At 37.9% G+C, this 22,835-nt stretch overlaps 1 protein-coding gene across 2 annotated transcripts in view; it reads right to left on the bottom strand.

Moving 5' to 3' along the window:
* RABGEF1 (RAB guanine nucleotide exchange factor 1) overlaps positions 1-22,835 on the bottom strand; it is a 199,000-nt gene that overhangs the window by 131,156 nt on the left and 45,009 nt on the right. For both annotated transcript variants that reach the window (XM_053706299.1, XM_053706298.1), the window contains exon 3: positions 18,000-18,172. In XM_053706299.1, the coding sequence (XP_053562274.1) occupies positions 18,000-18,172 (173 nt within the window). The remainder of the gene's footprint in view (positions 1-17,999; positions 18,173-22,835) is intronic.

The following is a 22,835-nucleotide window of genomic DNA, read 5'->3' as shown; positions in this document are numbered from 1 at the left end:
ACTGTCCACTCAGAGACAACTACTGTCCTTCCAACAAACATTTTATAGTGAAGGAAATAAACCAGGGAAATGGTTAGCGAGAACCTTGAAGAAAAGGCAACAACGCACATATGTACACTCAATTAAAAGCAAATCAGGCAGACAGGTAGAGGATACCCATAAGATTGCGGAGGAATTTAAGGCTTATTACCATAAACTTTATAATTTATACCCAAATAGGAACACTCAAGCTCACTCCTATCACTGCAAGCAATATCTAGATCAAATACAAGTCCCACAGTTAAATGCAGAACAGTCTAAAGCACTAGACCAACCCTTCAACCTTAGAGAAGTGCTAGATGCAATAAAAACCCTTAAGCCTAACAAAGCTCCGGGCCCAGATGGCTTTTCTGGACTTTATTATAAAACTTTCTCCAAACTCCTCGCCCCATACTTGACTTCTTTATTTAACCATGTATCAGATAGCACATGTTTCCCGGACACTATGCTCCAGGCTGTGGTGACAGTACTAGAAAAACCAGGTAAAACACCAGATCATCCGGCCAACTTCAGACCAATTTCGTTACTTAACACAGATCTAAAGCTATACGCAAAAATTCTAGCCACCCGAATAAACAAATTACTACCCCTAATAATCCACCAAGACCAAGCAGGCTTTGTGCCGTCTAGGGAAGCAAAAGATAACACAGTAAAAGTCCTAAATCTATTAGAATATGTACAATTGGCTGACATCCCGACTCTTTTTGTATCCACCGACGCCGAGAAGGCATTTGACAGACTTGACTGGACCTACTTACAGATGACTCTCAGACAGTTCAACTTTCCCAATCACTTTATACAAAAAATAATGGCTCTTTATACCACCCCTTCGGCACAGATCAGGGTAAATGGGACCTTGTCCGAACACTTTGAAATTAGAAATGGATCCAGACAGGGCTGCCCCCTCTCACCTTTACTATTCATTCTCTCTCTAGAACCCTTAGCAATCAAACTCAGATCAAATAGCCACATTAAGGGAATACAGTTAGGATCCAGGAACCATAAGCTGGCCATTTACGCGGACGACTTGTTACTTACACTGACTGATCCGTTAGAATCTATCTCTCATGCCCTATTGGAACTTGACTCTTTCGGTAAGGTGTCTAATTTTTCAGTCAACACGTCAAAATCTGAATTCCTGCCGGTGAGGGTACCACATCCGGTTCTAGAAGCTATTAAGACACAATGCCCCCTTAAAATGCAGTCCAAATGCCTTAAATACCTAGGTATCTATCTCACCCCAGACAGACAATCCACACGTAAATATAACTATGAGAAATTGATTACTGAATTTCATTCACTAACTTCCTCCTGGCTTTTAAAAAATATCTCTTGGTTGGGCAGGATCCAAGCAGCGAAAATGGTGTTATTGCCCAAAGCATTATACATATTACAAACTGTCCCCATTCAAAACATTTCTAGAGAGATTAATATATTACAAAAAATAATGAATGACTATATCTGGAGGCGCAGACCTCCACGTATTAGTAAAAGCACGATTTATAAACTCATGACACAAGGAGGTTTGGGCGTTCCCCACCTCAGCTCCTACAAGTTAGCTATCTCGCTCCAAAGAGTAGTGGACTGGTGCAGATATGAGAGTGATCAATCCAAGGGTTGGGTACAGATAGAAACTTCTTTAGCGGGCACTGATACCATTGGCAGTTTGTGTTGGAACCCTTCAGCTGTGAAAAGTCCAACAATCTCCCAATTAGGTATTACTAATGAAACTTGGAAGGACTGGCTATTTGTCCTTAAAACACATCCGAAAATCTCCACTAAATTCTCCCCGCTCACGAATCTACTATCAAACCCTGAATTTCCCCCAGGCTTACAAATAGAAAGAAATACAAACACTAACTCCCCTTTGAGTGCACAGATCCAAATTCACACCTTATTAGACAAACATCAACTAATGACAAAGCAGCAAATTGACCTATTATCTCCCCCCTTTTTCACCTCCTGGTTCGCCTACCATCAGGCCAGACACTTCATCCTCTCACACAAATACAAAGCGGACTTCACACGTCCACTTACACAATTTGAACAAGCCTGCTCAAATGGATCAGAAAACCTGAGATCAATCTCCTCACTATATAAATTAGTTTTAGAAAATAGTTTCGACAAGCTGCCTTCATATACTATAGGGTGGGATAGAGAACTAGTAGCACACACGCCCCCCACAGAATGGCTTTCTAGATTCAAAAGACTGTCACAGTCAGCACATTCTTCTAGAGCAAAAGAGACAAATATTAAAATCTGCATGCGCTGGTATATGACTCCATCAAGACTGAAACAAATATATAAAAATAGTACAGGTAAATGCTGGAGGGGGTGCGATCAAGAGGGTAATATGAAACATATCTGGTGGGAATGTGATCCAATTAGACAGTTTTGGTTTGAGATCTTTAGAGATGTCAATAAGGTTCTTTCCACTCAATTAACCCCTGGTCCGGAGCTAATTTTGCTTCAAGGATCTCCACAGGTAGCATGCAAGCTACGCAAACAGTTATTCCAAATCATGATAAACACAGCAAAACAAATGATACCCAGATATTGGAAATCAGCCACAATCCCAAGTATCAGTGATTGGGGAAAGCTTGTCAGCTCTGATCTAATCCTAGAAAGATTCCACTATCTCAGATCGGATAATCTAGATTTTTTCGATAATATGCTTTTCCTATGGGAGTCCTTCATTCTAGCCTTGCCCAAATAGGGGATGCAGCTGTGCCTACCCTCAAATTCTTCTATATAAACTAACAACATACTCCCCAAGACTCTTGCCACACGCCACGCTAAACACTTTCTGATGTCCTGCCGCACCAGTTACCCGGGTACAATTACATCTGCACTCAACCTTTTATATTTAACATTTTAATTTTTATTTCAGTCCATCGAATTTAACTATTTCTATTTGTTTTGTTTTTGATTTGTGTTTTTGTTTTTTTATTTTTGTTTTAAATGTTAGAGTCTATTATAACTCTGAAAAAAGGTCCGATTAAAACCAGACCTGGCAATTGTTTATTACCATCGAACTTTAAACTTTTATACATGTTGATACTTGCCAGGATCATCCTTTTTTGCTCATATGAAAAGACTAATTATCACCTGGACTAGTCATTTGTAGACTAAGGAAGCCCATGACTTTCCTTACGCTTAATAGATGTCCTCTAATGTTTATGTATGTATCACATCATTTTTTCTTTTTGGTCAATTGTATTATCATTTGCTTTTATTGTTATGTGAAACTCAAATAAAAATCAAATATATAAAAAAAAAAAAAAATTACAGAGCAACGTTTTTATTCACAGTCAGTATAAAATTCTCACAGCTCTGCTGAGAGAATCTACCTCCCTCCAAAGAAGTTTGAAGACCCCTGAGATCTGTCAGAGATGAACCGGATCATGCAGGAAATATAAGAGTAACTGACTGGAAATTTTTGATGCGTAGCAAAGAGCGCCAAAAACGGCCCCTCCCCTTCACACACAGCAGTGAAGAGAAACGAAACTGTCACAATTAAAACCAAACAACTGCCAAGTGGAAAATAATGCCCAAATATTTATTCACTCAGTACCTCAGAAATGTAAACGATTCTACATTCCAGCAGAAACGTTTAACATGATAAATACTTATTAAAAGGATTAGTGACTTTTAACAGAGTAGTTCCGGTGAAATACCATCCCCAGAATACTGAAGTGTATACATACATGTCATTATAACGGTATGGCAGGATTTTCTCATCAATTCCATTCAGAAAATAAAAACTGCTACATACCTCAATGCAGATTCATCTGCCCGCTGTCCCCTGATCTGAAGCTTTTACCTCCCTCAGATGGCCGAGAACAGCAATATGATCTTAACTACTCCGGTTAAAATCATAGTAAAAAACTCTGGTAGATTCTTCCTCAAACTCTGCCAGAGAAGTAATAACACGCTCCGGTGCTATTGTAAAATAACAAACTTTTGATTGAAGTCATAAAAACTAAGTATAATCACCATAGTCCTCTCACACATCCTATCTAGTCGTTGGGTGCAAGAGAATGACTGGGACTGACGTAGAGGGGAGGAGCTATATGCAGCTCTGCTGGGTGAATCCTCTTGCATTTCCTGTTGGGGAGGAGTTATATCCCAGAAGTAATGATGACCCGTGGACTGATCACACATAACAGAAGAAAAGTGCACTAAACAAATGTGCTTCTAGGGTATGGACTATTGAAAATAGTCTTACCATTCAAAGCCCGGTCCTGGATATGATTAGCCTCTAAATCTTTGTTATTGGATAGTCGTCTACGCGTTTCGGCCCTCTAAATGGGGCCTTTTTCAAGACATCAAGACATTTTCAATAGTCCATACCCTAGAAGCACATTTGTTTAGTGCACTTTTTTCTCTTTTCTTTTTAGGTTTTTATATATATACACCTCTATCTAAGGACTAGGATATTGGACCTCAATACACTCAAGGATTTTATTCAAATTAGACATTTCAAGGAAGAAATTACTATTTACATTTCATCAGGATTTGATAGATTTTGGACTTTTTATTATTCATTCTTCTTCTTTTTTTCATTCAATTGTTTACATCGATTACAAAAGTGTTTTAAATTGTCTTATTACTCGTTGTGTCCATAAGTTGATTGAAATACAAAGTTTATGAATTGTAGCTGGTACCAGTTTAGTTGAGTTTTAGGTCTATAAGTGGTAAAACCCACTCATCTTTGATTGTATTGTATTATTGCACATTATGCACAGGATTATCATTATATATTATAAGGAATTTGATTTGTTCTCATAAAATATATTTTCCATCACAATTTATTCACATTTGATAAGAAAATTATCATTTCAGACTCATAATACGGGTCTTTCACTAAGAAACTAATCCTTTATTGGATTCTTATCTTCACAATTATATGCCATTTTTTCATTTTAATTTTTAATTTTTATTTTTATTTATATCTATTAGTAATATAACACTTTAGACCCACAACCAGGGGTCTTGCACTAAGGAAATCCTTTACTGGATTTTTTTTATTTTAATTTTTGGTTTGACACATATTGTTCACGATCTTAATTTTTAAACATATGAGCTGTACCAATTCATTATTAGATTGTATTCATACATTAGGAATCAAAGGGTTATTACCCCTAGGATTTGTACTCCAGTGAGTTCACCATTTTGGTCAAATAACCTGATCTTACCATTTTTGTTATTATTATATCTATGTAGATTTTATTAAATATTTGTACAATTATTTGATTTAAAATTTTTTGACTCCTGTGGTATATCTTAGCCAGCGGCGCTCCTATATATCCTATTATCTGTGTTCTGTTTTTTAGACCTATTAGGGGGTCTTCATTATAGTGAGCAGATATCAGTCCTAGGCGCTGGTTACTTATTTATTTATAATAGTCTTTAAAGGGACAGTCTACACCAGATTTTTTTTGTTTAAAAAGATAGATAATCCCTTTATTACCCATTCCCCAGTTTTGCATAACCAACACAGTTATATAAATATACTTTTTACTTCTGTGATTACCTTGTATCTAAGCCTCTGCAAACTGTCCCCTTATTTCAGTTCTTCTGACAGACATGCATTTTAGCCAATCAGAGCTGGCTCCCTGGAACTCCACGTGTGTAAGCACCGTGTTATGTATATGACACACATGACCTAACACCCTCTAGTGGTGAAAAACTGTCAAAATGCCCTGAGGGAAGAGGCGGCCTTCAAGGACTTAGAAATTAGCATATGAACCTCCTAGGTTAAGCTTTCAACTAAGAATACCAAGAGAACAAAGCAAAATTGGTGATAAAAGTAAATTGGGAAATTGTTTAAAATGACATGCCCTATCTGAATCATGAAAGTTTATTTTGGACTAGACTGTTCCTTTAATTATCACCATTACATCACATTCTGAGAAATTAAGCCAGCTCTTGTAGTGATTAAGGTATCTTGTTACTTCGATACTCTATGAAATACCTTGCACAATGTTCTTTGCACTGCTGTAAAAAGAAACACTGTGCTGAGCAGAAAAAATAGGATTTTAATTATAAGATGTAAGCAAAAAGCACTGTAAAATATATCTTTAAAATCCGTTTTATTAAAGGGAAAAAAAATATTTTTAACACTAATTTACTAGAAAGCTGCCATATTTGTTATTACAGAAATGCTAAAATATCAAGAAGGTCTTATGTATGTTTCTATGTCAGTTTCTACAGCACTCGATATGTTTAAAGTTTAAATTATTATTTATAATAGTGTTCTCCCAGGACCTATATAATGGGCACAGCACGTGGCTGTTTAAACTGGCCACCCGGCTAAAATTATAGCCAATATTAAAAGGGACAGTCAAGTCCAAAAAATGTTCATGATTCAAATAGGGCATGTCATTTTAAACAACTTCCCAATTTACTTTTATCACCAATTTTGCTTTGTTTCTCTTAGTTGAAAGCTAAACCTAGGAGGTTCATATGCTAATTTCTTAGACCTTGAAGGCCGCCTGTAATCTGAATGTATTTTAACTGTGTTGGTTATGCAAAACTGGGGAATAGGTAATTAAGGGATTATCTATCTTTTAAAACAACAGAAATTCTGGTGTTGACTGTCCCTTTAATCTAAAATTAGCTAAGATTACATTTGTTCAATGTTAAATAACATTTATCAATAACAGAAAATGTTATATTATTGCAGAGTATTAAACTGCTCCCATCTGGGTAAACACATTTTCTGTGGAGAATACTGAATAATACATTTAAAGGGTTTAAAGGTTTAGCCATGATTTAGTCTTACTAACAACATTTTGCTTTCTGAATATGAAACTAGTTGTTATGCGAGTCAAACAGACCTCTTGTGTGACAGAAATAGAGACATTTACAAACACAATGTTCTACTTTACAGAGAAAAGTGTAAAGCAGCTTACAAAGTCAATACTTTGTAACTAAAACATGCAATTGCTTTTAATACATAATAGTTTATTTATAATTCAATTCTTATATTTACTTTCCACAAATAACTTGTGGTTGTCAAGACTTGTTCTTTACTGTATGTTACGTTACTTGTGCTTGTTTATTAAAAATGCTCAGTAATGAAAGCTTAGGAGAAAAAGGGTCTAAATCTAATAATGATCCAGAGACCTAAGCCAAGCATCTCAGTGTGTATATAGAAACCGGGCGCAAATTATTTATTTGGAGTGGGTTTGGAGACACTGCAGCAGCCATTATTACCTTACAAGGAGTGCTAAGGTTGTGTAAGATTATATATATATATATTTATATATATATATATACATACACATACACACACATACATACATATACACACACATACACTATCTCACAAAAGTGAGTACACCCCTCACATTTTTGTAAATATTTTATTATATCTTTTCATATGACAACACTGAAGAAATGACACTTTGCAACAATGTAAAGTAGTGAGTGTGCAGCCTGTATAACAGTGTAAATTTGCTGTCCCCTCAAAATAACAACACACAGTAATTAAAGTCTAAACCGTTGGCAACAAAAGTGAGTACACAACCCTAAGTGGAAATGTCCAAATTGGGCCCAAGTGTCAATATTTTGTGTGGCCACCATGATTTTTCCAGCACTGCCTTAACCCTCTTGGTCATGGAGTTCACCAGAGCTTCACAGGTTGCCACTAGAGTCCTCTTCCACTCCCCCATGATGACATCACGGAGCTGGTGGATGTTAGAGACCTTGCGCTCCCCCCACCTTCCGATTGAGGATGCCCCACAGAGGCTCAATAGGGTTTAGGTCTGGAGACATGCTTGGCCCGTCCATCACCTTTACCCTCATCTTCTTTAGTAAAGCAGTGGTCGTCTTGGGGGTGTGTTTGGGGTTGTTATGTTAGAATACTGCCCTACGGCCCAGTCTCTGAAGGGAAGGGGATCATGCTCTGCTTCAGTATGTCACAGTACATGTTGGCATTCATGGTTCCCTCAATGAACTGTAGCTCCCCAGTGCCGGCAGCACTTATGCTGGCCCAGACCATGACACTCCCACCACCATGCTTGACTGTAGACAAGACACACTTGTCTTTTTACTCCTCACCTGGTTGCCGCCACACGCGCTTGACATTATCTGAACCAAATAAGTTTATCTTGGTCTCATCGGACCACAAGACATGGTTCCAGTAATCCATGTCCTTAGTCTGCTTGTCTTCAGAAAACTTGAAAATATATATATAGGAAGGCGCTAAAAAAGCTTAAAGTGTTAAAGAAATGGAGATGGCTAAATGGTTGAAAATTAAACTCAATGTTAGGCAAAAATCCTTGGTGTAAATGATGTGTTTAAACAATGTTGCTATTTCTTTCAAAAAAGGGGGTTCTACTATACAATCTAACACTTTGATAATATGTTGCCACTGGGGGAACAAACTGTTTAGACCGTGTAAGGGTAGAACAAGAGGATCAACGCCTGCTATGCAGTGGACTATATTAAAAGACTAGAATCTTTTCACAACAAATCCTGGGCTATTGAACCGTTTTTTAGGCAAACAGAAAAAAATTATCTAACAGTTACATATACATATTTACTTTAGATATGTGAATATATACAGAATACATAAAATTCATAGACCTATGGCAGTGGTTAACTATAAAACTTAATATATTTCCCATTAGGGATCCTGGGCAATTTTTACCGTTTAAAGGGCCATAATACCCAAATGTTTAAACACTTGAAAGTGATGCAGCATAGCTGTAAAAAGCTGACTAGAAAATATCACCTGAACATCTCTATGTAAAAAAGAAAGATATTTTACCTCAAAAGTTCCTCAGTAGCCACCTCCCATTGTAAAGGATTTCTAAGCAGCATTATAGTGTGTCTGTCCTGGGACATCTTAGGGGATGAGCATCGTGAACTCTCATATTATTTCACCAATCAGGTAAAGGAAGCTTACTATGAAATCTCATGAGATTTAAGTCAAATCTCATGAGATCACAGTAAGAGTTCATGACCTCAGCCAAAACAGTTAGATGTTATCTTTCTCCGTTTTTTTTTCAACTTGCGCAAGTTCCTTTTCAATACCGGACTTTTCTTCCCTGCACTTGGTACTTGATGTACGCAGGGGAACAGCTTGTTGCAATCTTTCTTTCTTCAATCCGCAGGTAACCATTTTTAGCCTCCGTTTGTGCACAGTCTCCAATGATCCTTTCACAAAGGCAGAGCTTGTGAGCTGCACAACCTCAACGGACAGCTTCAGACACCTGGCTTATTCAGCAATACACACAGCTTCTACCGGTTTCATCCTAATTACGGGCTTTCTCAAGATTCTTGAGAAAGATTGTATAGTAGAACCCCCTTTTTTGAAAGAAATAGCAACATTGTTTAAACACATCATTTACACCAAGGATTTTTGCCTAACATTGAGTTTAATTTTCAACCATTTAGCTATCTCCATTTCTTTAACACTTTAAGCTTTTTTAGCGCCTTCCTATATATATATTTTCAATTTTTCACTGCACTGTTTTTGTCTACGAGGAGGACAGTAATAGGGAGGCTTAAGTGTTTTAAATCCAGCGCTATACACTATACATCCCCTGTGTCTTCAGAAAACTGTTTTGCAGGCTTTCTTGTGCATCATCTTTAGAAGAGGCTTCCTTCTGGGATGACAGCCATGCAGACCAATTTGATGCAGTGTGAGGCGTATGGTCTGAGCACTGACAGGCTGCAGCAATGCTGGCAGCACTCATACGTCTATTTCCCAAAGACAACATCTGGATATGACGCTCATGTGCACTCAACTTCTTTGGTTGACCATGGCAAGGCCTGTTCTGAGTGGAACCTGTCCTGTGAAACCGCTGTATGGTCTTGCCCACCGTGCTGCAGCTCAGTGTCAGGGTCTTGGCAATCTTCTTATAGCCTAGGCCATCTTTATGTAGAGCAACAATTCTTTACAAAATGTGAGGGGTGTACTCACTTTTATGAGATACTGTACATACTTTAATATGAAGAAAATCATTTAGCAAAAAGCATAAAACCTCTCACACTCTTGTACCATTGATTAAGTACTTGTCATTCAGTTTTAAAGATTTATCATGTGGAGACAGGGGTAGACAGAAGGTCTGAAGCATGGTTTGTAAGCCTTTTCTACTAAATGCTGCTTATAGTGATGTAAATAGAAAACAGGTAGAATTTACTGAAAATATCAAAAGGAAAACAATGTGGTTGCCTTACATAACTGAACCCCCAGTTATCACAAAATAGGTCCAGAAAGCAGTAATTGGCTAAGTAAAATGAGACTTTAAAAATAACTATTTAAATCAAAAACACTGACGGCTAGATTACGAGTTCTGCGTTAGCCTATAAAAAGCAGCGTTAAGGGGTCCTAACGCTGCTTTTTAACGCCCGCTGGTATTACGAGTCAGGCAGGAAAGGGTCTACCGCTCACTTTTCTTCCGCGACTTTTGTCTACCACAAATCCCCTTACGTCAATTGCGTATCCTATCTTTTTAATGGGATTTGCCTAACGCCAGTATTACAAGTCTTGGAAGAAGTGAGCGGTACAGCCTCTACCTCCAAAACTCCTACCGCATTTAAGTGTCAGTCGTTAAGAGTTTTATGGATTAACTCTGGAACATAAAGCTCTTACATAAAGTGCTAAAAAGTACACTAACACCCATAAACTACCTATTAACCCCTAAACCGAGGCCCCCCCAAATCGCAAACACTATAATAAAATTATTTAACCCCTAATCTGCCGACCGGACACCGCCGCCACCTACATTATAGCTATGAACCCCTAATCTGCTGTCCCTAACATCGCTGACACCTATATTATATTAACCCCTAATATGCCCCCCCCCAACGTCCCCGCCACCTACCTACACTTATTAACCCCTAATCTGCCGACCAGACAACGCCGCCACTATAATAAATGTATTAACCCCTAAACCGCCGCAATCACACCTCGCAAACACTATAATAAATTTTATTAACCCCTAATCTGCCCCCCCCAACGTCGCCGCCACCACCTACCTACAATTATTAACCCCTAATCTGCCGCCCCGTCACCGCTACTATAATAAAGTTATTAACCCCTAAACCTAAGTCTAACCCTAACACCCCCCTAAGTTAAATATAATTTAAATAAAACGAAATAAATTTACTATAATTAAATAAAATTATTCCTATTTAAAAATAAATACTTACCAATAAAATAAACCATAAGATAGCTACAATATAATGAATAGTTACATTGTAGCTATTTTAGGATTTATATTTATTTTACAGGCAACTTTGTATTTATTTTAACTAGGTACAATAGCTATTAAATAGTTAATAACTATTTAATAGCTACCTAGTTAAAATAATTACAAAATTACCTGTAAAATAAATCCTAACCTAAGTTACAAATACACCTAACACTACACTATCAATAAATTAATTAAGTAAACTACAATTATCTAAACTAAACTATATTACCAAAACAAAAACACTAAATTAAAAAAAAATATATATATTACAAGAATTTTAATCTAATTACACCTAATCTAAGCCCCCTAATAAAATAAAAAGCCCCCCAAAATAATAAAATTCCCTACCCTATACTAAATTACAAAGTAATCAGCTCTTTTACCAGCCCTTAAAAGGGCTTTTTGCGGGGCATTGCCCCAAAGTAATCAGCTCTTTTACATGTAAAATAAAATACAAGAAGTTCAATCCGATTATCGGATTTTTCCTACCTTAATTCCGATTGGCTGATAGAATCCTATCAGCCAATCGGAATTTGAGGGACGCCATCTTGGATGACGTCATTTAAAGGAACCTTCGTTAGTCGTCGGGAAGAAGAGGATGCTCCGCGTCGGATGTCTTGAAGATGGACCCGCTCTGCGACGGATGGATGAAGATAGAAGATGCCGCTTGGATGAAAACTTCTGCTAGATGGAGGACCTCTTCTGCCCAGATCGGATAAAGACTTCTGCCGCTCCGGATGTCCTATTCTGGCCCATCGGTGCCCGGCTGGGTGAACACGGCTCAAGGTAGGGTGATCTTCAATGGGGTAGTGTTAGGTGTTTTTAAGGGGGGGGATCGGTGGGTTTTAGAGTAGGGGTGTGTGGGTGGTGGGTTGTAATGTTTATTTTACAGGTAAAAGAGCTGATTACTTTTGTAATTTAGTATAGGGTAGGGAATTTTATTATTTTGGGGTGCTTTTTTATTTTAATAGGGGGCTTAGAATAGGTGTAATTAGATTAAAATTCTTGTAATATTTTTTTATTTTTTGTAATTTAGTGTTTGTTTTTTTGGTAATATAGTTTATTTTATTTAATTGTATTTTAGTTTAGATAATTGTAGTTTATTTAATTAATTTATTGATAGTGTAGTGTTAGGTGTATTTGCAACTTCGGTTAGGATTTATTTTACAGGTAATTTTGTATTTATTTTAACTAGGTAGCTATTAAATAGTTATTAACTATTTAATAGCTATTGTACCTAGTTAAAATAAATACAAAGTTGCCTGTAAAATAAATATAAATCCTAAAATAGCTACAATGTAACTATTAGTTATATTGTAGCTATATTAGGGTTTATTTTATAGGTAAGTATTTAGTTTTAAATAGGAATAATTTAATTATAGTAAACTTTATTATAGTAGCGGCGACGTTGGGGGCGGCAGATTAGGGGTTAATAATTGTAGGTAGGTGGCGGCGATGTTAGGGAGGGCAGATTAGGGGTTAATAAAATTTATTATAGTGTTTGCGAGGCGGGAGTGCGGCGGTTTAGGGGTCAATACATTTATAATAGTGGTGGCGATGTCCGGTTGGCAGATTAGGGGTTAATAAGTGTAGGTAGGTGTCGGCGACGTTGGGGGCGGAAGATTAGGGGTTAATAAATATAATATAGGTGTTGGCAATGTTGGGGGCAGCAGATTAGGGGTTCATAGGGATAATGTAGGTGGTGGCGGTGTCCGGAGCAGCAGATTAGGGGTTAATAGTATAATGCAGGTGTCAGCGATAGCGGGGACGGCAGATTAGGGGTTAATAAGTGTAAGATTAGGGGTGTTTAGACTCAGGGTTCATGTTAGGGTGTTAGGTGCAGACATAAATTTACTTTCCCCATAGGAAACAATGAGGCTGCGTTAGGAGCTGAACGCTGCTTTTTTGCAGGTGTTAGGTTTTTTTTCAGCCGGCTCAGCCCCATTGTATCCTATGGGGAAATCGTGCACGAGCACGTTTTTCCAGTTTACCGCTACCGTAAGCAACGCTGGTATTGAGGGTTGAAGTGGAGCTAAATTTGGCTCAACGCTCACTTTTCGGAGGCTAACGCAGCCATTCAGAAAACTCGTAATACCAGCGTTCGCTAAAGGGAGCGCTGGAAAAAAAGGAGCGTTAGTTTTTACCGACAAAACTCGAAATCTAGGAGTGAGTGACTTGAATTAGATTGAGAGATTTTGGAAGTATTCTGGCACAGGCAACCATTAAAGTACAGAACCATTGACACATTCATGTTTGCTTCTCCAGGATCATGCTGTATGCAGATCCCAGGGATAAATGTATTTCTCAGGCTTATCAATATCAAGGTATAATTTTTAAGGTGTTATCTAGCATTATCTAGAGCAGTGATCTTCAACCTTTTTTCTGCCATGGCACATTTTTTTACATTAAAAAATCCTGCGGCACACCACCATCCCAAAATTTTACAAAATTACACATTGTAGCCTAATCATACAGTGTATATATATATATATATATATATATATATATAAATAAAAACAATTTAGTACATTTTAGTCAATTAAATTAAATTGATACATATTTGTTTTGCAATATATACATTCATACACACATACTATGGGTATGGGATATCGCAAGTCTAGCCCATCAGCATATTACTATATTTACCTGTGTGTGTACTTGTCTGAATAGGAAGCCTTGGTGTTATTTTTGTATATTCAGCCATTCACTTTCCAGGTATGACAGACAAACTTTTTTTTTAACCAAAACACCAGCTTTATCATACCTCCCAACATTTAATATAGCAAAAGAGCACTTTTCTCCCTCTTAACAGAGCTCTGATAGCCGCCCCCCCACAAATAGAGGGGACACACTCTTTACACACACTCATACATATTTATACACACTGATAAACACATATTCATACAAACATAAATATTTACACACACACTCATATATACATACACATACACATTTACACACCCACATTTATACGCACACACTGATAAACACATAATCAAACACACACATATTCATACACACATATACATATTTACACACACACTTACACCTACACATATATACATACACACACTAACACATTTATACACACATTGATAAACACATACTCACACACACACTCATATTTATTGAAATACATTTAGGAAATGGTACTAGGCCCGTATATGTAAAAATAGCACACTAGCAAAGGCAACCTGACAGCCTAGTTCCTAAACATACCACATGACTTTAACCTTGTATATGCCAAGGGGAAAAGTAATACTGATGTACCCAGACCACATGATGAAGTATACAGAATCCTAATGCTTTAAATATAGGAGCAATATTCCCCAATTGGCTAATTTATCACCACTCCATTCAATAGCCAGATCGTAACTAATTCCTTTCCCATAAGTCCTTATGCCCCAGCCCCATTAATTCCCCCTGGTACTTAACCCATAGTTGTGATGCTGCTTCCTGGTGCTTGCTGCGATTCTGGGTGCTGCTGCCCTGCACTGGGTCGGGGAGGGGGTACTGTTGACCGCTGTTGGGGCAAGTTCTGGCTCATGTACAAAACACTTTACTTGTTCCTTTGCAAAGATGAGCCATAGGAAACCACAGAAATATTGTACAGTGAAGAAGAGATAGAACATAATGGTGCTATGCAGTCACACTGCCAATAAGAACCCCCAATGCTGCCTGATGAAAAAGGAGAATGGTAGAGCCGAGAGCGCTAAACCTTTACAATGGTTGTAGCTGAGGCTTTAACACTTTTTGTCCAGCAGTGCTACTGAGTTGCGCTCCTGACTCGGGTTAGCTCGCTCCACATTAATCTTTTTATTCAGAATGTGTAGTTATTTATGCCAAGTCAGTAAGGGCAACTCAGTATCACGAATGGACAAAAAGTGGTTACTTACCGCCATGATTATTGTCCTGCTCTTAGGTGCTACCAGTGCTGCTGGGTGCTGATGCCCTGGCCAGGGGAGATATGTTCCACCGGTTCTATGCCGTTGCGCTGCAATGAACCAATGAATGCAGAGCTGAATATGGGAGCAACTAAGTAGCGTGCGCGCGGCTGATTAAAAATTTTTTAAAATCTGAACCAGTCAGCGTGAAGCTGATCTGATGGCGGGAACGCTGTGACGTGTGTGAATGTGTGACAGTGTAAATGTAGCAGGGATGAGCTTAAACTTGCACTTAAGTTAACTTGTTATTGTTCCCACTTCCTTCTCTTAGTCACAGGACATTGCGCATGATAACACATCATTCTGCTTATTTATGAACTGCAGCATAACTAAAATGATGATGAAATGTAAAAAAAAATTTTAAACTTAAATGTTGATGAGCCTGTCAGTCTGCCACGGCACACCTGAGGATCTCTCACGGCACACTAGTGTGCCACAGCACACTGGTTGAAAATCACTGATCTAGAGTGTTAAAGCAATCTCTTTTCATCTGTACAAAGCAACAAATGCTTCACATTAGCTTACTCCAAATAAGTAGAAACTGTACAGGTTTTAAAAGAAAGGGAGGAAAAAAATAGCGGATATAACCACCTGCTCAGACTTCTGTGAGTTATCTCAGCCTACACCAGTAGATAGTGGCCATATACCTAACAACACTGAATTTTATACCTTAAAACCCTAACAACAAAAAGTATTCAAATTGAATCAGTCATTTTGAACAGGCTGTGCAATATAGCTGAAATGTGCAAGTTTATGGAATAAATCAAATATTTTTTCTGGATTTTGTTTTTAGGTTTTGATTTTATTTGTGGGGGTTTCAGCTTTTAATGCACAGACTTCAAATATCTGTGGTCTTAACTAAATGTATAGATCTGTGAAATTCTTTTGCTCGTCATATTCTTTGCCTGTATGTATCCTCTATCTCTTAAAGTATCAAACTACGCAACACACTGAATACAAGCTACACCCATGGCTAAACGCCCAGAAACTTAAGACTGATAAGAATACCATCCGTTTCAGTATTCTCTTATAAGACTAAGACCATTTTTAATAAGACCAACACATTCTGTTTTCATGAACTTTGTTTTTTTTTAACATTATGCAGAGCTGAGCTAACCTTCTGTATAACATGACTAGTAATAGAACATACACTCCTGTAGCCAATAGTACATGTGTATCTATAAAGAAATATATGTTACTAGGTATATTGTGGGGGTACTCCACTTCATAGTTTGATGGGTAAAAAAAAGGTGAGTTTGGGACCACCCCACTCAGAATACTATATGCTGTGATTTTCCACTGCAATCAAGATCCTTTTTCTATCAATAATAAAACTCTTACTAAAGACAATGGTGAGTGATCCTAGTCTGTGTATACTTGTGTCTAGTAAAAACACCAACAGGCTAGTGAATAAACTTCAAAAGTCAGTAACACAATACAGAACTGTGTGTGGAAAATATGTCAAGTTCACTAAAATGTTTTCTTTAGCCGACACATAAACGTACATAGAATCGTATTATCAAGTATTAATATATTTTGGCCTAGATTAAGAGTGGAGCGCAATATTTGCGCTCCACTCAGTAATACCAGTAATATATAGGTGCAATGCGAACGCCACCTCATGTTCACATTGTCTGGAAGCATTGTGCTCACGTGCAGGGGGTAAGTCGTGCAGTGCTGGGCAGAAAATAAAAATAAATAAATATAAATATATATATATATATATATTTGTGTTTTTATATGTGTATATATACATATTAACACATAAATATATGTATATAAGCATATATATATATATATATATATATATATATATATATATATATATATATATATATATATATATATATTTACAGTTTAAAACACAGTTCCCATAGACCGCTATGTAAATACACTTTTCTGTGCAGTTTTCTTTCTAACACCCCACATCACCTCACTTTAACCCCTTCTAACTACTTTGTGCAGTTATTTTTAAGGATAAAATGTACACTTTATTTGGGGAGGGGCAATTGGGAACATTTTTTAATTAACCAGAGGTCTGACCTCTGGTTAATTGCACTTAGCACAAACCGCTACCGTAATGGCTACTTATTTAACGTTCACCTGTATATGGGCAAATTTGCCCCTTTACGGGTGCATGTTAAATTAGTGCTTCATTAGTGATCTGGCCCTTTATGTAATGCTCAGAATATTTCAACCTTTTTTTTTGTTTTGTGTATACTTCACCCTGAGATAGCACTACAGAACGCTAACAATGGGACAAGTAGAATATAAATGTGTTGGCAAGTGATGATGAACCCTAGGAATCCATACATTTCAGGGTGTGGTCTGTTATAACTCTTCACACAACACTCTCGCGCACACACCTGGTTTCCTTAAAATTGCTGAGCATCTGCCATACCAGAATGGCAGCACACAAACAAAACAACATGTCATTTACTGCTCTGATACCACATTCCTCAATTACCAGAATCCAGTATAGATAGTGTGGTCCTGAGAAACCTGCTTATAAGATCACTATAGTAGTGCAAGAGCAGCTTTATTTTTGTTTTTTAGGTTGTTGGTTTTAATCTCAATAAAAATAAATGTTAAGTCTTTAAAAAATCATACTACATAAGCTATTTGCATTAACACATTAAAGTTCTAGAACGCCTCTAAATTACACGTTACAAAGATACAGTGCTAATCAGTGATGCTATCTCACCCTCAAGTAGAATAAAATACAATTATACAATGTAAACAAGGATTTTGGATCTTAGGATCCACCATGACCACAACAAGGTCAGGCGGTTTAGATGGTTACCTTTCTTTGGTAGACTCCTGGTTGAGGCAGTGAAGAATTTCTTTACTGTAGTCACTTTTCTAGCTTTCTCATTGGATTTCTTTTCTTCAAATTTGGAAAAATTGGTGAGTGAAGGTTGCCCCCCTTGAGCACCCTGGCTGCTGGCAAACGCTGCCTCCTCCTCCCGCTGCAATCTGGAAATGAAACAATATTAACAGTAAGACAACATCTCTCCGTATTGTAAGGGTTACTAAAGAGTGCTTAGCTCTCAAATTTAATCTGTGCTGCATGAAAGAGATCCATATAAAAAAAATGACTTTTTTATAGCTATATGCATAGCATATATCAGCGGTTAAGTACTGCAGTGTAAAAAAGTTTTCTACAAAATAATTACTTTAAAAGATTAAAATTGCCATTTTTAAAACACTGTTTTGCAGTCCAGGGACGTACCCTTTGAAAAATGGTGCACAACTGTGTAGGCTTTCATGTAAGTGTGGGGGAAAACATGTATCTTTAAGTAAAACAGGTTTATTCTAACATCCTAGTAGAACAATAGCCAGGATAAGTGAGTAAGTAACAAAGCAACATATATGAAGACAAGGGTAGGAAAAATATCTGCATTCAGATGCGAGGAAGAACTGTCAGCAAAATCTTCTAGTCTGTGAAGCAGAGACTTGATCCTTTCATGGATCTGGATTGAAAGCAAGAAGCACAATTTCAGAAATAACATTCTAAATGTAAACTATGTTTGGAGGAAACAATCCTGAAACTGATATCAGATAAGGAAGAACAAGGAGTAGAGCACATAGCCCTGAGATGTGTCAAGTTTGGCCGATTATGGTGAAAACCTAAACAACTTAACAGAAGTTTCATGAGGCTTGAAAACAGGAGTAATTATTTACAGAGCCTGGAAAAAGGTCAAGATATCAGGGTTAAAAGCAACTTCCAATGAAATAAAATAACTGAATTTCACGTTAACTGTTTACCATTTTAGACAGACCCTAAAGTTTGGGGAACATATAAGACGGTCAAAATATTTTTTCCCCATCCGCCATTTTTTGAAAAGCTAGTTTTTAAGCTGCTAAAAAAGTGGAAACAACTTGGAAAAAAAACACACCAATTTTCATATAACCACATGTAATAGACACTACTATAAAGAAGAATATGCACAGATACTGATCTAAAAATCCAGTAAAAAAACTTTTAAAAAACTTACTTAGTAGCTCCCAGTTTAGCACTGTTGGTGAGGTTAGGCTGGGACACCCAGTGAAAGGGGCTGGGAAAGCTGGAAGAACAGACACTCTCCCCTCCCCTGCATATGAAAAGACAGATTAGACAAACAGGAGCCAGCAGTAGTCTGTAAATGAACGTATACATCTGGCACTTTGGGATTGGTTAAGATGAGTCTGAAAATCAGCACAATGTTATTAAAAAATAAGCAAAACTATACATTGTTACAAAAACACTCCCAGATGGGCTATATAAACTAATCATCTACAAAACATTTATGCAAAAAAAAATCTAGTGTACAATGTCTCTTTGTATGAGTCATCAGTGGGTCCAGGGACAAAAGTTTGGAAACCCGAGAAAGAATCTAATAATTATTATGTGCTGTCACAAGGACTAAATATTAGAACCAAGTACTTTTTGGCCAGATGGGAGTAAAAAAAATAGCTCCCTGCTCACCTTAGTTGATCTTATAAATCAAGGCTTTACAAAAATAAAATGCAACCTCTAGTGCCTATTTCAAAAATGATTTATGTATAATTAAAACCCTTTCCTGGATTCTCAATATTTTGAGTGGCTTCTAAGTGTCATATAATTGTATTAGTCTGTTGTAAATAAACCTAGGAAGCAATGTCACTGGACGAAATACACAGACATCCAATAAATCACCATAATATCTATGACAACGCCATAACAATGCATGCACCCAGTAAAGCATAACCAAAACTTGAATATGCCAATTTAACCAATCACATCTCTTTACAGATTCCTCATTTTCAAGAAATGTCCTGAAAAAAAAAACCCTGTAAAAACCAAAGAACGATTTAATGGGTCCAACCAACCACTTGATTTTATTGACCACCTGGCTAAAATTGAAGTCAATTCTAAGCTAAAATTTTTTTTCCAATTCTCAGCGCTCATTTAATCATTAAATCAATTTACATTTCATTATAAAATAAATGTGTGTGGTTTTTTTTTGTAGAGAACACTGGAATGCAAGCATTATCATTAACCTTTTAATGCCATTATGCCGTTGTATTCCGTCACAACAACACTGGGCTTAAAGCCGTTATGACGGAATACAACGTCATCACAAACGGCTGTCCTGAAGCCTACTAGGCTTGCAGTATTTGATTGCAGTCTGGAGGGCGTTCCTAGCATCTTTGGGATGCCCCCCAGACCCGATCCCATAATTAAAATCTTGCGATCTTTTGCACGATCGCGTGATTTCAATTTGTCTACATTGGAACGCTGTTCGAATGTAGACGTTTTAACCCGGTCATGAAAGGGTTAACAGCTGACCTGGTGTACATACACAAAAGGGCAATGTAAGCCACAGCAATTATTATCATCATCATCATTTATTTGTATAGCGCCGCCAAATTCCGTTGCGCTGGGTACAATGATAGGGGTATACAATGACAAAGATTTTTGATAAAATACAAAACTAAAGAAATCTAGTACAGGAGGAAGAGGGCCTGGCTCCGGAGAGCTCACTGTCTACAGGTTTAGGGTACAGAGACATAAGGTTGGGGTAGCTTGTTACATCGGTCGTAGTTGCAGCAGTGAGTCAGGCAGTTCATGTATAGCACTTGCAAAGTCTTGGAGGCGGGAGTGGGGCGTAACGATAACAGGAGTGGAGAGACGTAGGTCAGAAGTTGATCGAAGAGAACAGGATGGGGAATATTTCCTGATGAGAGAGGAAATATAGTTGGGAGCTAGACTGTTTAGTCCTTTGTAAGTTAGTGTTAATACTTTAAATTGTATTCTGGATTGTATGGGGAGCCAGTGTAGAGACTGGCAGAGTGAAGCAGCTGATGTAGATCAGCGACTTAAGTGGATGATTCTAGCAGAAGCATTCATAATAGATTGGAGGGAGGAGAGGCAGTGTTTTGGAAGGCCATTTAGGAGTAGATTGCAATAATCAATGCGTGACAAAATGAGGGAATGAATAAGAATTTTTGTCGTTTTTTTGAAGAAGGAAGGGACGAATTCTGGAAATGTTGCATAGGTGTGAACGGCAGGATTTGGAAAGTGCTTGTATATGTGGGTTGAATGTGAGCTCTGAGTCTAGTGTGACCCCAAGACAGCGGGCCTGGGGTGAGGTGTTGAGAATAGAGTCTCCAACCGTCAGAGAAATGTCAGGTGTTGGATGTCTCGAAGAGGGGGGAATAAGAAGCAGCTCAGTTTTGGACAGATTGAGCTGGAGGTAGTGTGAAGACATCCAAGAGTAAATTGCTGAGAGGCAGTTGGAAATCTGGTTGAGTAAAGAGGAAAAGATATAAGGAGAGGAAAGATAGATTTGGATATCATCAGCATATAAGTGGTACTGGAATCCAAAGGAGGCTATAAGTTTCCAAGGGACGATGTATATAGAGAGAAAAGCAAGGGGCCCAAGACAGAGCCTTGCAGTACTCCAACTGAGAGAGGCATAGGATCGCGAGATATGTTGTTAAAGGAAACTGAAAAAAAAAACGTTTTGAGAGATAGGAGGCAAACCAGGAGAGGGCTGTGTCTCGGATGCCAAATGAACGTAATATTTTTAGGCGGCGAGGATGGTCGACTGTGTCAAAAGCAGCGGATAGGTCAAGAAGAATTAGTAAGGAGCTGTGGCCTATTGCTTTAGCTGATAACATGTCATTTGTTTTTGTCGAGTGTTTAAGGTGGAAACCAGATTGTAGTGAATCAAGTAAGGAGTTAGCTGTGAGAAATTGAGTTCGCCGATTATAGACCAGTCGTTCCAATAATTTTGAAGCAAAGGGAAGTAAGGAGACCAGTTGATAGTTAGGATTGGTATGATTGACGCATGCTTGATTGTATGCGGAAATGTGCCAGCGGTGAGAGATTGGTTAAAGAGATGGGATATTGTAGGGGTTAGTGAAGCAGAGAGAGTGGGAAGAAGTCGTGAAGGAATAGGGTCAAGTGGGCAGGGTGTGAGACGAGTCAAGGAAAGGAGTACAGAGACTTCTTCATCGGTTACAGGAGGGAAGTAGCATAGAATTTTGTTAATATAAGGGGTGGGTAGGATTGCTGGGTTTGAAGGATGTGAGGTGCAGATATTTTTTCTAATGGTGTCAACTTTATTTTTGAAGTGATCAGCAATAATCTGAGCAGTGAGGTTGGTAGTGGGTGGGGGTTCGGATTCAGATATCAGGCTGAATCTGAACAAGATGTAAAGACAAGTTAGATGATATTCCACACACACAACCCCAATCCAATAAACGGTTGGAGGAAAAAAAGCTGCAACAGGGTGTTTCCATCCAATAAACTAGCATCTTTACTAATGTAAAGCCAGTTCAACTGCAGGAAACTCATTCCTCCTGAAGTGCACACACAGCTGCATTCATTACGGAAAACAATACCCAAGCTATAGAGGACACTGAAACAAACTGCCTGAAATTACCCAACACCCGCTAAAAAAACTGTATCACTAGAACAAAAAAAAAAAAGGGTAAAAACCGAAAGGAGCAAATAACTGCCCATCAGTTAACAACCGGCAAGGCCGTGCAAGAGACCACTCAAAAATCCCCAGAGTCCACTGAGCCAAGCTCCGCAGGCTCCCGGATAACCCGAAACTTACCCTCGACCCAAAGGAAGAGAACCTCCACCTACCCCTGAGAGGAAGAATGA

This window comes from Bombina bombina, chromosome 3, assembly GCF_027579735.1.
Source record: "Bombina bombina isolate aBomBom1 chromosome 3, aBomBom1.pri, whole genome shotgun sequence".
NCBI classification, from domain to species: domain Eukaryota; kingdom Metazoa; phylum Chordata; class Amphibia; order Anura; family Bombinatoridae; genus Bombina; species Bombina bombina.
Note: the sequence above shows the minus strand (reverse complement) of the source record. Positions and strands in the feature narration are given on the sequence as shown.